The sequence below is a fragment of the Brachionichthys hirsutus genome, unplaced genomic scaffold, assembly GCF_040956055.1.
Source record: "Brachionichthys hirsutus isolate HB-005 unplaced genomic scaffold, CSIRO-AGI_Bhir_v1 contig_882, whole genome shotgun sequence".
Lineage (NCBI taxonomy): Eukaryota > Metazoa > Chordata > Actinopteri > Lophiiformes > Brachionichthyidae > Brachionichthys > Brachionichthys hirsutus.
Window position 1 is genome coordinate 34,231 of NW_027180337.1, and position 12,388 is coordinate 46,618.

General features: G+C 45.4%; 2 protein-coding genes and 1 non-coding gene across 3 annotated transcripts; 2 read left to right on the plus strand and 1 right to left on the minus strand.

Annotated features, from left to right (window-relative positions):
* Positions 1-285: 285 nt before the first annotated feature.
* On the minus strand, positions 286-6,841 carry LOC137913633 (diacylglycerol lipase-beta-like). The gene is made up of 15 exons (XM_068757273.1): positions 6,721-6,841; positions 6,474-6,625; positions 5,924-6,098; positions 5,586-5,853; positions 5,321-5,443; positions 4,610-4,737; positions 4,139-4,265; positions 3,919-4,002; positions 3,539-3,616; positions 3,359-3,439; positions 3,123-3,250; positions 2,596-2,664; positions 2,309-2,381; positions 1,969-2,222; positions 286-1,254 (listed from the first exon to the last, which is right to left on the minus strand). The coding sequence occupies exons 1-15, from the start codon at positions 6,813-6,815 to the stop codon at positions 1,056-1,058; spliced, it is 2,034 nt and encodes a 677-aa protein (XP_068613374.1). The 5' UTR covers positions 6,816-6,841; the 3' UTR covers positions 286-1,055.
* A 1,652-nt stretch (positions 6,842-8,493) lies between these two features.
* On the plus strand, positions 8,494-8,565 carry trnaq-cug (transfer RNA glutamine (anticodon CUG)). The gene has a single exon. It is a non-coding gene; the product is annotated as a tRNA-Gln (tRNA).
* Positions 8,566-8,716: 151 nt separating this feature from the next.
* Positions 8,717-9,801, plus strand: LOC137913642 (large ribosomal subunit protein mL62-like). The gene is made up of 6 exons (XM_068757283.1): positions 8,717-8,857; positions 8,931-8,955; positions 9,047-9,106; positions 9,179-9,261; positions 9,470-9,639; positions 9,717-9,801. Exons 1-6 carry the CDS (start codon positions 8,717-8,719, stop codon positions 9,799-9,801), a joined length of 564 nt encoding a protein of 187 aa, XP_068613384.1.
* The last annotated feature ends 2,587 nt before the right edge of the window (positions 9,802-12,388 follow it).

Consider the following 12,388-nt stretch of genomic DNA (forward strand, 5'->3'; position numbering starts at 1 on the left):
CCGTATCCGGTCGGAGTGGAAAAAGTAATATATTACTTTTGAAAAAAAAGTAAAAGTAATATTACTCAAAATGAAAAAGTAATTCGTTACACTACTCGTTACTGGTAAAAAGTAATATTACTTTAAGTTACTAGTTACTTTCCCAACACTGGTGGTAACACATATTGGAAACTAGTACTCACTATCATTTTCATATCATTCCGCTGAATCTTATGGGTTCACTAAACATATTTCTGGCTTGTAGAAATGTCGATTAGATCACACACATTCATCAGGATGCTGCTGTATGATCAGAAACCTTTTATTTACACTGAGGAATCAATGCATTCGATTAAGAATGTGAAATAGTTACACAGGGATGAATGGATACACACTGTGATGTACATTACTTAAAATAAAGATGGAATCTCCATGGCAACTTCTTTCCCCCCAAAAAACATGGACATCCAGTCTATCTACCTCTTACGTCTAGCATCGTTTGCCAAACAACATGCATTGTTTAAAATGCAGAACAAAACTTAATGTAAACATCAGTATTATTATTTTGGTAATGCATAGGCACCGTTCACCCAGATGTGTTAAGGCGTTTCAAAAAGGCCAGACCAACCACAGTCACTAAGCAATGGATGATGCTCCAGGTCACATTTGGAGGTCATCCTGTGTCCTCTTCCACACAGGTAAGGTAAGGAAAACGACACTGGACACTTTTAGTGACCAGGAAGCAGCTTCTACCGCCCATACTGCACTCACACAAACAGTGTGGAACACTGACATTACATTAGAACTGCAGCACATTCACATATTGTACACAACGCACATTCAGAGGCTTAAGAGTTAAACTCAAAATAACTGAATAAAACCACAAAAAGTGCAATTTAACGAAGGATTTGTGATTTAATGAATCACATCAATTCAAGGCGACCCCGACTGGAAACGCTCTTTGATTACTGCGTTACTACGCAGAGTTCAGCCGTTACTACGCAGAGTTCAGCCATTACCACGCAGAGTTCAGCCGTTACTACGCAGAGCTCAGTGGGTGCAGGGCGAGCCGGTCTCTATGGTGCTGGATCGTGTTGGCTGCTGGCTGCAGATGATGGGCAGAGAACGTAAGGCCCGTCGCTGGTAAGCGTGTCGAGTGCTTGAAGGAGGATGTCGGGCATGTGATCGGCAAGCATCCTGGGGCTGATCAAAATACTCCTGAACGCCATTTCATTGGACCATTCAGCACGGTACCGCACCGGGGAAAAACAGGATCTGAAGATGAACCACAGAAGAGGTTTTGTGACGGGTCAACCTACCATGAGTGGACAATACATGTGAATGACGATGCCATATTTATGATGACAAATTGAGTTTATTCAAATTGTAGACACTTGTATTACTGTGCCCCCCCCCCCCCCCCCATTTTAAAGGGAGAATAAACTCCCGACATGAGAAAGTACACTGAACAGCTCCATACTAAAACTACATCGTATGTGGGTTTTAGTATACGATGAGAAAGTAGTTGAGGCTAGACTAAGAGTACCACAGACGCAATGTTAGCATTGAGGCTAGCAATGGAGAAGTACAGGGAAGGTCAGAAGGAGCTGCATTGTGTCTTTGTGGATCTAGAGAAAGACTATGACAGGGTGCCTAGAGGGGAACTGTGGTACTGCATGAGGAAGTCTGGAGTAGCAGAGAAGTATGTCAGAGTAGTTCAGTGTCAGCGAGGATGAAGGGAAAGGTCTACAAGACGGTGGTGAGGACAGCCATGATGGACGGCTTAGAGACAGTGGCTCTGAGGAGAAGACAGGAGGCGGAGCTAAAGGAAGAGATGAAGAGGCCGAGGTTCTCCTTGGGAGTGACCAGGTTGGGTAGGATTAGAAATGGGGTAATAAAATCAGCAGTAAAGTGGAGAAGGCAGATTTGCTGTGGCAACCACAGACAGTAGTAGAAGCTACAGGAGCATAAAGTGAACATCAAACAGACCTCCGCGATGGCCCGGCTTCAGTGATATGCAGGATGCGTCCTGGCAGGAAGAGAGGCAAGTGTGCAGCTGTGTGGACAGACGAGTCATCTGACGCCAGGCTCTGATAGGACGACGAGTGCTGAATAATCAGTGTCGCCTCCCCCAACAGAGGCCGGCTGAGCTGCACTTCCCTCCTGTCATCCATCTCAGTGGGGACGTCACCCGGGTCTCCTCCAAACAGCTCGTACCAACATCCCCGCAGCAGGATGCAGTACTGGAGTACACAGAAAAATAGCTCAGGTTACTGTATGGGACTAACATGACCGGCGTCAGGGTGTAAAACCAGGCTACTGTTTTTACCTTGGGCTTATTGCAGTTGGAAACTACCTTCAGTAACCTTCTCTTCAGATCCTCAATATTAGGAATGCTTAATCTGCACAAAAACGATGACAGCAGCGTGTTTAAAAGGAAGAACAGCAGAAAAGAGGAATTGAACAGGAGAGCAAAGGGGAGCATGTAAGTTGTACTTTTATTTTCTGCTTCTGTGTGCACATAATAACAAGAAAGAAAAAGTCATTAAAGCCACAGCATGTTGAACATTTCCTGCTGAGAACATGCAGTAAAAAAATAAAAAGGATTTGTCTCACCTGGGAACGAGATCCTTTCCCAGCACGACTGAGATCACAAAGTCTTTGGAGTAATCTGCTAAAGCTTTACTGTACAATAGAGAACAATGCGTTTCAATGGAATCTGTAATATTCAGCAGTGCCACAGGGGGGCTGGAGCCTATCCCAGCTGACACCGGGTCGGAATCAGCTCGTTTTGATGGCAGCGACTCAGAACCCCCCCCCATGAGCACACATTTGGTGACAGTGGCGAGTAAAACCTGAGAGCAGACCCCGATTGACGTCCATAATAAAACCTTTAAGCTGGGATGGGCTCCAACAAACCCCGGGGACCGAAAAGCGGCTGCAGTTGAGACGATCGTCTCGTCGACAAGACAATGGATGGACAACTCAAATATTAGCCTGCTATTAATAACGGATTTATTATACAACTTAAGGGTCTCCATCATCCATGTGTCCTTTTGAATCGATGCCATGAAAGAAATGATCCTTATTAACGGTATACAATGACTTACAGTATATAAACCTGACCACATAGGACTCCTCACCTCAGGAGTCCCCCTGGTGGAGAGAACGCGTAGCACTCCAGGGTGGGGAAGGAGTTACGCAGGAGGACAGCCAGCACGGAGGCTGCGCCGGCGCCGAGACTGTGACCAGTGATAACCAGATTATACTCCTAAAACACAGACGCAGGCCGACATCATGCACACAGACAAGAGCCGATTATTCACAATGCAACTTCCTGCCAGGCTAGGTTTGTCCCGAAGCCGGTTGGGACTGTTACCGGGGCAACGGAGAACGCTTGGTTCAGGATGCCGTCGTTCACCAGCTTCTTATAGATATAAGTGGCTGCCTGGCAAATGCCCTGCAGTGAGAGAAGAAGAATACGCATTAACCTCCTGGAGACCGCACCCCCCCCCCCCCCCCCTCACACACAGGTGGACGGAAGCGCTTCGACACGGACCTTGTGAGCGTAGCAGGCTCCAGCCACTCCCTCTATCGGCAGGTTCTCACATTCAGCCGACAGGTCTGTCAGGACGTCCTGCAGAAACGACACCATGCGGGATTACTAGCGCAGCAAATCTCCCGTCAAAAGGAAGATTACGGATACACGACAGCTGAGCAAGAGACGGTGTTTATTTAAATCACATGTGGACGAGTGTCGATTCACTGGAAGTTTATTTTAGATTAATCCGTCATGTCTCTTTACAACAAATGTGCAAATAAGAAAACTAAAACCCTCATTATTGTCTACCTGCCCAGGACACAACACATTAAAATAAATACCATAAAAATAAGAACAGCTATGTCTTTAAAAAATAAATCACAGCCTCCCACACTCACCCTGAGCGACAGCGTTCCTCTGACAGCCACCAGAATGGCTTCTCTCTTATGGTCCAGTGCCACATAGAAGGGGATCTCATAGATCTGCAACAAACACGGCTTTCTTTACAGTTTACACGCTCCATGGACTAAACCTAATCACTGAATCTATTAGCAGTACACTTCTAGAATAAAACACATATGGGTATTCTCCACTGGTGCAAACTGGCAACCTCCTGACCTGGTTGTGGAAGCTGACGAAGATGAAGTCTCTGTATTGTAAACCAGTGGTTTGCAGAATAGAAGAAAAATGGCAGCCCAGATGGTCTCCGCCGATGATGTCATACTCGGCTGTGCGACTCCTACAGCTGATGGATACAATCAGTTAAAGAGGAAATCATATTAACACAAAGGAAGCATGAAACATGAGTTTATATCTGGCTTAGTGACGCTGACCAAAAGCAGAATGACCGATTCTGATGAAGATCAGTGCAGATATTTGAGATGTGAAACAAGAAGACAAGAAACGAAAGTTTAAAATCATCTTCTCTAATGTTTCAGGCGTCCTTGTCCTGCTGAATTGATCCTTTGGTTACATTATATTATCATTTTCTTTGATCAGGTCTAGACAAAGGTTTACCGTTTGCTTTGTGGACCGGCTTCCTTTAACATGAACAGGCGGGTCTTGTGGCCAGACAGGCCCCACTCTTACCAGTCTCCGCTGAGTCTGCATGGCCCGGTAAGTAGGTGGGAGTAAATGTACAACGGCCAGCCGTAGGCAGCCGCAGCAAACTTCATGTAGTGTGCTGCTTTCTCCAACTCGGTCTCCAAAACGTCTCCCTATAAACGCACACAAATATGGAAACCTTAGACACAAGGATTCTGATTTACAGACTTGCATGAATAAAAAGTGTAAATAACACGCAGAATTACACTTTTCCCAGTTTTTTATCCAGTAATTAAGCATCACACACCGACTGTATATTTTAACGTGTTATCACTTCACCAATTTCAATAGAAACTTTAAGCAGACACATTTTATTACTGTGTTATTATTTGATAATTTTTTGATTAGGCTGTTCCTGATAGTGTTTTCACAATCATTGCTAGTTTTATTGACTGTGTATTTTGTCATCAATATGTAAACATACAAAACAAGAGTTATTTATAGCTATAAAATACATATTACTTATTTAAACCACTGCCTAGAGCTGTTATGGCAAATAGCCTACTACATCAGGTTCAGTGAGTGAATCACATGTGTTCACAAATATCATATGAATACATGCATTTACTTCCCAATGTTTGACCAAGGCAGAACTCGGTGATTTAACTGTTGAGTAAACTCAGATATGATCCAAGCACGATGCTGACGTGACATCCGTCCACGTAACACACACGATCGAACCCCAGCTTCACTTACGGTGGGAGAGGAAGGGCTGTGATCGACGATGACATCTGGATTTCTGCTGAGCTCCATCTTATCATGCTCCTGATGCAGCAGAGCCAAACCAGCTGCAATGTCGCTGGGGACGAAGTCTATATCCTGCCCCAAAAACAACAAAACACACACACACACACACACACACACACACACACACACACTTCCAGGTTTTTGTATGACCTAATCAGAAACCCACTACTGGTCACGTGTGAACGACAGAACAATGGGAGAGAGGGCGTCTTACAGAGAAAAATCCAGTGAAGAGCTGCGCGATACTAGAGAACGCTGCACGGTAGCTTTCATCCTGCGGCACACAACAGCAAAGAAGCCGCAGCCTGCCTTCCCACACCTTGACAGCCAGGGAGCGAGCTGTGGAGAAGAACCGGGTGCCCTCGTGGCTCCCCTTGTCTGGTACTCCCAGTGGCTCCATGCTCGCTGGCTGAGGACGGCGGTTCCCCAGCGGGTCAAACACAAACAGCACACCGACCGCGGTGAACAGCAGGATGATCCAGCTGTGGTGACACAACAAGAAAAATCCTTTAAATCTAGAAAATCGCCCAAACACAGACTCGAGCATCGTACCTGGCAGCCACTGCAGCAATGACAGCACCCACAGTGGCAGGATCGCAGCCCCGGCTGTTATCAGAGGCCCAGAATGAACCGAGGCAGGCCCACACCAGCTCAGGAATGTACAGGAGAGCTCGAAGGTAAACCAGGGCCGGGATGGCCCGCCGCGGACCACAGTTTGTAATGGTTCCTTAGCAACAGAGTAATCCACAGAGATATACATTTGCTCTGCACTCCTAGCAGGTGAACGTTTGATCAACTGCAACGCAGAGGTAGAACCGGAAGCGAGACGCGCCACGTCCGATGGAAAGGACACATTCCTTCGTTTTAAACCTTTGGAGGACGGTTTCCGTGGGCATGCGGGGAATAAGAACTAAAATGAATTGGACTGCGTGAGACTGAAGTTGGGCGCCATAGCGCAGTGGCGGTCTCGCAAACTTCCTGCTTTGTAAATTGCAAAATACACCAGAACTTTCACACGATTAATGTGTGTGTGCAGCCTAAATGGTGTAAAGGCCAACCCATTCCACCCCCCCAGGGTGAAAGCTGCTTGGTGTTAGCTTACCCTGGGCGCTGACGTAAACAATGGCACACAGCGACAAGACGATGAGCGCCAGCACGACCAGCGAGCCGATCAGGTAGATGTGAAGCACTCCTTTCCCGTGGCAGTCGAAATGACCCTTGTGGTAAGTGTACAGGAACATGGTGCCAATCCACCTGGAGAGAGGATGAAATACACGAGCGGAGCCCAGTCACGTTACCATGACGACGCTTGTCGGTCCGTCAAGTGTCCAGATTCGTGAATAACTCACCAAATGATGCGAATGAAGAGCTCGAAGGCGCCGGGAAACACAAGGTCGTCACTGGCGATTCCCCATCGCCGACCAAACACAACCAGGCCGGGCATTTTGAGAAAAGGCCCAGAACCTTCGACCTTCCTACCGCTGGAGCAATGGACGCCTGAAGCCTTGCATGTCTTCGCTGGCAGAGCAGCAGCTAACGCAACATCGGCTTCTCCTCCCAACTGTCACATCGTACTTCCCGATGTTGCTCAAGCGCGAATGATTTCTGCTTCCGGTCTCGCTGCTCTTCCGCTAACGGAAGCGGAACGCTATGAATAAAACGCATTAGAATCCGGGTGTCATTAATGGCGCCGCTCACGACCTATCACGTAGTTTGACAGACATTTCGTCACGTTAATTCGGAGAACGCCCTCCAGAAAAAACGAGAGTTGCGTGACTAAGATTAGCGATAACGGTAGCTATCCAGCTAGCTAAAAATACTCGAAAGCCCCGCCCCCTAAAATATACAGATAATACTGATTGATAATCCAACTATCCTTTATCCATTTATATATCTACAACTTACTTTATATAGAATATAGAATATTTAAAATCACAGAACATTTCAAGCGTAACCGGATGGTCGAGAGGTGTTTTTATTGAGCGAGCAGCGGCCGTCCGCCGACGAAACCCGAACGCAACACAGACCAACGCATAAAGGTTCCGGATTTTTTTTCTTCCCCTAATACTATTAACATTGATAATAAGAGTTGGAGCAAGCCGATAGCCGATACCGTTAATTCAATGAAATGGAACTAAAATTGTGACTGAAATAATAATGGGCTACAGGGGGCAGCACGGTGGATACGCTGTCACCTCACAGAAAGAAGGTCACAGGTTCAAATCCAACGTGGGGCCTTTCTGTGAGGAGATTGCGTGTTCTCCCCGTTTCTGCGGGTTCTCCAGCTTCCTCCCACCAAAACATGCAACTTGGGTGAATCGGTGACGCTAAATTGTCTGCATAGGTGTGAGCGCGTCCTTGAATGATTGTCTAGATGTGTGGCCCTGTGATGACCTGGCGACTTGTCCAGGGTGTACCCTAGTAGACTAACTGGGACAGGTGCCAGTAGATCCCGCGACCCTGATTGCGGATGACGTGGTTAATAAAATGAATGAAGAATGGACTAAAGGATGAATATGCCTCTGAATTAATTCAGCTTTATTATTATTTAGTATCAATAACACATTACACACAGACGTACTGGTGAGGGGGTCGGCGACAGGGAAGGATGTGAGCTATTGCATTACTGAAATCACTGAAACTGTTCCCCGATGATATTTGTGTTGCAGTGATTGCAGACTGCAAACACTCCGATCTTATCACACTGTGAGCTTGTTTCAGCTCTCTCAAGAAGAAGTGAGAAAGTGTACCTTTCTGTAAATTTCGAGCAAACACTCTCAACTTGTGTCGGGATGTGAAAAACCTTTTCCAGCATTGGCAGGGCTGTGCCTCCCCCCTGAAGAGTTGTGCTCAGTCTTCCATGAAGTACAGCTTTTTCAGAACTGTTGTTGTGTGGGATCATGATTATTCAATGTTAACCGGTTTATGTTTATGTTTATTAAATGTACAATCTCGTTTATTGTGCATTTTTTGTAACATGATTTATTTGTCGCATTTAAATATATAATGTAGCTGCTACCTTGGACAGCTCTCGCTTGTAAAACAAACGATTATTATGTCAAATTATGTCAAATTATATTCATGTAATCTTTTAATAAACATTCTCCAATTCGGGGACATGTGGTTCCATGGTGTAATGGTTAGCACTCTGGACTCTGAATCCAGCGATCCGAGTTCAAATCTCGGTGGAACCTGAATTTATTGTTTTAACAAAACGTGATCTTATCGTAATGTATTAACAAGTCAGTCTAAATGTAAACTGGGTCATAGTTAATGCAAGGCCACATGGATTTTGTAAACTTTATACGCGACAGATCACGTGACTAGTAAACACGTCGATCCAACATGGCGGCCCGCATGGCTCGTCTCTGCTGGAGAACACTAACACTAAACTTCTCCCACAGACGTGTAAGAATTAACACGAATCATGAGAATTCCTGGCAGTCGACAGTTTGTTACGGGACGAGCGAGGAAGACGCCGCGCAGGTGAGTAATGACGTCACCTGGTCATGGCAGCAACCGAGTCTTTAAGTGATTTCTTTCATTCATGCTTTTCCAGGATTCCAAGATTCACATTCCAGTGGGTAAATATACAAGTAGCCATGTTTAATTATTATTATTTTTAAACATTGTAGTCCTCTTTCTAGATGAAACATTTCTCCTCTTGGCCCTCAGACCGTCTGACAGTATCTTACAGCAGAAGCAGTGGCCCCGGCGGTCAGCACGTCAATAAAGGTGGTCAGAGCTTCACCTAAAGACTGGACACAGGATGTTCTTCTGTGTAATAAACGACATCTCGATCCACAGCCAGCACAAAAGCAGAGGTCCGTTTCCATCTGCACACGGCAGACTGGATCCCGGAAGATGTTCGACAGAAAATCCGTGAAAAGGTTCGTCTTCACGTGTCGTCAAATCAAGACAAAAGAGACGGTCTGATTTGAACTTAAATTATAATGTCGGTCTCAAAATAGAAGTTTCATTCCCATCACGCTTTATATTCTACTATCAGAAAGTCAGCGTGGTTCGTATTTCAACAACCTCTGGATTGTTTTATTGTGCTTTTTGATCATTTGTTTTACGTGTTGCTGTGAAACACAGAACGGAAACCGCATTAATAAGGCCGGGGAGCTGCTGGTCGCCTCAGAGCTGAGCCGGAGTCAGCAGAGGAACCTGTCTGATTGCATCCAGAAGATTTCTGCAATCGTCGCCGAGGCCAGCAGAAAGCCGCACGAACCTACGGCAGAAGATGTAGCTCTCAGGGACTACAGGTACGGCTGACATGTAGTCCAGGACGTGTTGTTTCTGTCCCTCTTGATAAAGGTGTCTTTGTTTTTATGTATCGCAGGTTGGAGCAGAGGAGCAAGGAGCGACTCAAACAGAAGAAGATCCATTCAGTTATCAAGAGGAGTAGACGAGGGGATTTTGATTGATTGTCATGATCCTCCCTCCTTTTATTGTCAATTATATCCTATTTACATTTTTTTGTGTGTATTTAATTTTATGTGAATAAAGGAGCAATTTTTACTCCACATTTGTGCAGGATGTTATCAGTAAATTATCAGCACAGCTACAATTCACACTTTAAATACATTAAATTCTGAATTTCATTTTTATGTAGGTGATCCTTTTGTGACCCAAAATCGAGTCTAAAAATTCCCAACAAGATTTATTTCTGTCCATCCAACCATCTTCCACCGCTGATCCGGGGCCGGGTCGCTGGAGCAACAGTCTCATCATCAGTGTTGGGCAAGTTACTCAAGATCAGTAATATATTACTTATTACTAGTTACTTGCTGGAAAAAGTAATTACATTATATACTACTTATTACTCCCTGCCAAAAGTAACTAGTTACTTATTACTCTAGAAGAAGAATCAGAAGTAGTTTATTGTCAATGAGGGGTCACTGACTAGGAATGTTTCTCGGTGAAGTCGTGCTACATGTAACAGTAATGACAAAATACAAAAAACATACAAGTACAGACACATCACCTGAACACACGACATGATGAGACCTGAACACACGACATGATAAGACCTGAACACACGACATGATGAGTCCGCCTGAGTCAATCTGGACCCTCATTTGAATTAAATGAACACGAAGACTTTTACTTTGTAGGAATTCATAAATTCACAAAATGAAACCACATCTGGACTCAAACTGAAAACGAAACACACTTTGTGAACAACTTCAGTTGTTTATTAAAGCAGAGGAGCTCAAAGTGCTTCTGGGCCATGAGGCAACGTGCGCTGGTGCATTTCAATGCAGACAATATGCACATTAGTGTAATAAGAATAACAAGAAAAACATTTATTTTAACTGTCAGAAGTTGTGCAGAAGGTGGATCAGAACATTCTGAATGTATCAATACTACAAACAATTACTGCAATTTAAATACATCTCCAATATTCATGTAAATATTAATCGACATTTTGTATTCTAAAATTGAATGTGAAATGTGTAAATCGTAAAAGCAAATCCTGATACAGGATAAATATATTTTTCAGTATAAATTAGACCCATATTCTGTGGATAAAGTGCACTAATTGTGTCTTTTAGATTTTATTTCTCACTAGTTTAATCCTCGTCTTTGCATGCAGCCCTGGTGACTGTCTAACTAACCATAGAACAAACATTTGGTAACTTAAACTCAGCGACTAGTTTATGCCTTTTTATTCCGGGTTGTGATTTCAGTGCTAAATTAATACGGTCCCGATTTAAACGTTGTGGTTTCCTGGTTTATTCACGTCCCTCGTCCAGGACACGTGATTCAAAGGATCATTTCATGAATCCCTGCAGAAGCCTGCTGACACTAAACCAATGCTTTAATGGTTATATTATATTAACCGGTAATAGTAAAAGTAATATTATTACTCAAAATGAAAAAGTAATTCGTTACACTACTCGTTACTGGTCAAACGTAATATATTGCTTTAAGTTACTAGTTACTTTAGTTACTTTCCCAACACTGTTCGGGACCCTCGAGTTGAACGAGGACCGGTGCGCGTTCAGGAAGCAACGCGCAGCCGAAAGGTTTAACAGAGCCCTCTGAACTATCGGAACATTGTGACGCCCTTTTAAAATACGCTTTGGTGTACACCCCGGAGAAGAGCAGTTTGTCCTCTGGCTGGCCCAGCAGAGACACAATGTCCTTCATCTGCAAACGACAAACAGAGTCCCGTCAGTCTCCGGCGTGGAGACCGGCTCGGCTCGGCCGTGCGCTGCGGTCCGCTTTACCATCTGCACGTTGCCGTCGATTGAAAAGACGTTCTCGGCCCGGCGAGGAAACCAAAAGGTTTAGCAGAGCCCTCTGAACTATCGGAACATTGTGACTTCGGGACACGCAGCGAGGACATCAGAGACCGGATGGAGGCGGGACAAAGAGGCGTCTCGTAAACCGCCGTCACGATATCCCGAGATGCCGAGGAGGTGCACCAGCAGGGAGAGGAGGTGGGGGGGCGCCATATTCCCTCGGGGCGGTCGCAGACACGAGCAGCGAGAGCGACCAACGGACTGTTGAGACTGTAATCGGCCCAACGGCGGTTACATTTCAGATTGACGCAGATCTGAGCGTTCTGGAAGGAGAGCCATTCAACACGCGAGCAGAAACTGGAGCCGCACGGGGGCAATTTCAGGCAGAGGCCAAACACGAGGAAAAGAACGAGTCACTCCCAGCGAACGGGATCCAGAGCCAGACGGCTAACGACCTGCACGGGCAACGGGACCAGCCGAACGCATCGAGGAAGGAGACAAAGCAGGACGACAGCAACACAGATGAAAGAGCCCCCCCCCCACCGTCCACGTCTCCTGTCCTAAAGTTCTGCGATGCGGATCGGCGTTGGAGGCACGACGGGGACTAGAAAGCGTTTTGGGCCTGAGAAAGATTTGAGAAGTATCTGGTTGTCATTTGATTAAAGTACAAAAAATAAAAAACTTCAGTCCTCCACAGTCGTTGGTCGGAAGCAACGAAAACAGCGCCGGAAAAGCCTCCCCAACGCCTTTCTGACTCGTTTCT

Bases quoted from the DNA above. Each gene is read 5' to 3' on its own strand.
- LOC137913633 (XM_068757273.1), bottom strand. From the start codon at position 6,815: ATGCCCGGCCTGGTTGTGTTTGGTCGGCGATGGGGAATCGCCAGTGAC. The intron at 6,099-6,473 runs GTAAGCTAACAC...TCTGTTGCTAAG, and splicing joins TGTTTACGTCAGCGCCCAGG to GAACCATTACAAACTGTGGT. The intron at 3,617-3,918 runs GTGAGTGTGGGA...TCGTTTCTGCAG, and splicing joins GAGGAACGCTGTCGCTCAGG to GACGTCCTGACAGACCTGTC.
- LOC137913642 (XM_068757283.1), top strand. From the start codon at position 8,717: ATGGCGGCCCGCATGGCTCGTCTCTGCTGGAGAACACTAACACTAAAC. The intron at 8,858-8,930 runs GTGAGTAATGAC...ATGCTTTTCCAG, and splicing joins GCGAGGAAGACGCCGCGCAG to GATTCCAAGATTCACATTCC. The intron at 8,956-9,046 runs GTAAATATACAA...CTTGGCCCTCAG, and splicing joins CAAGATTCACATTCCAGTGG to ACCGTCTGACAGTATCTTAC.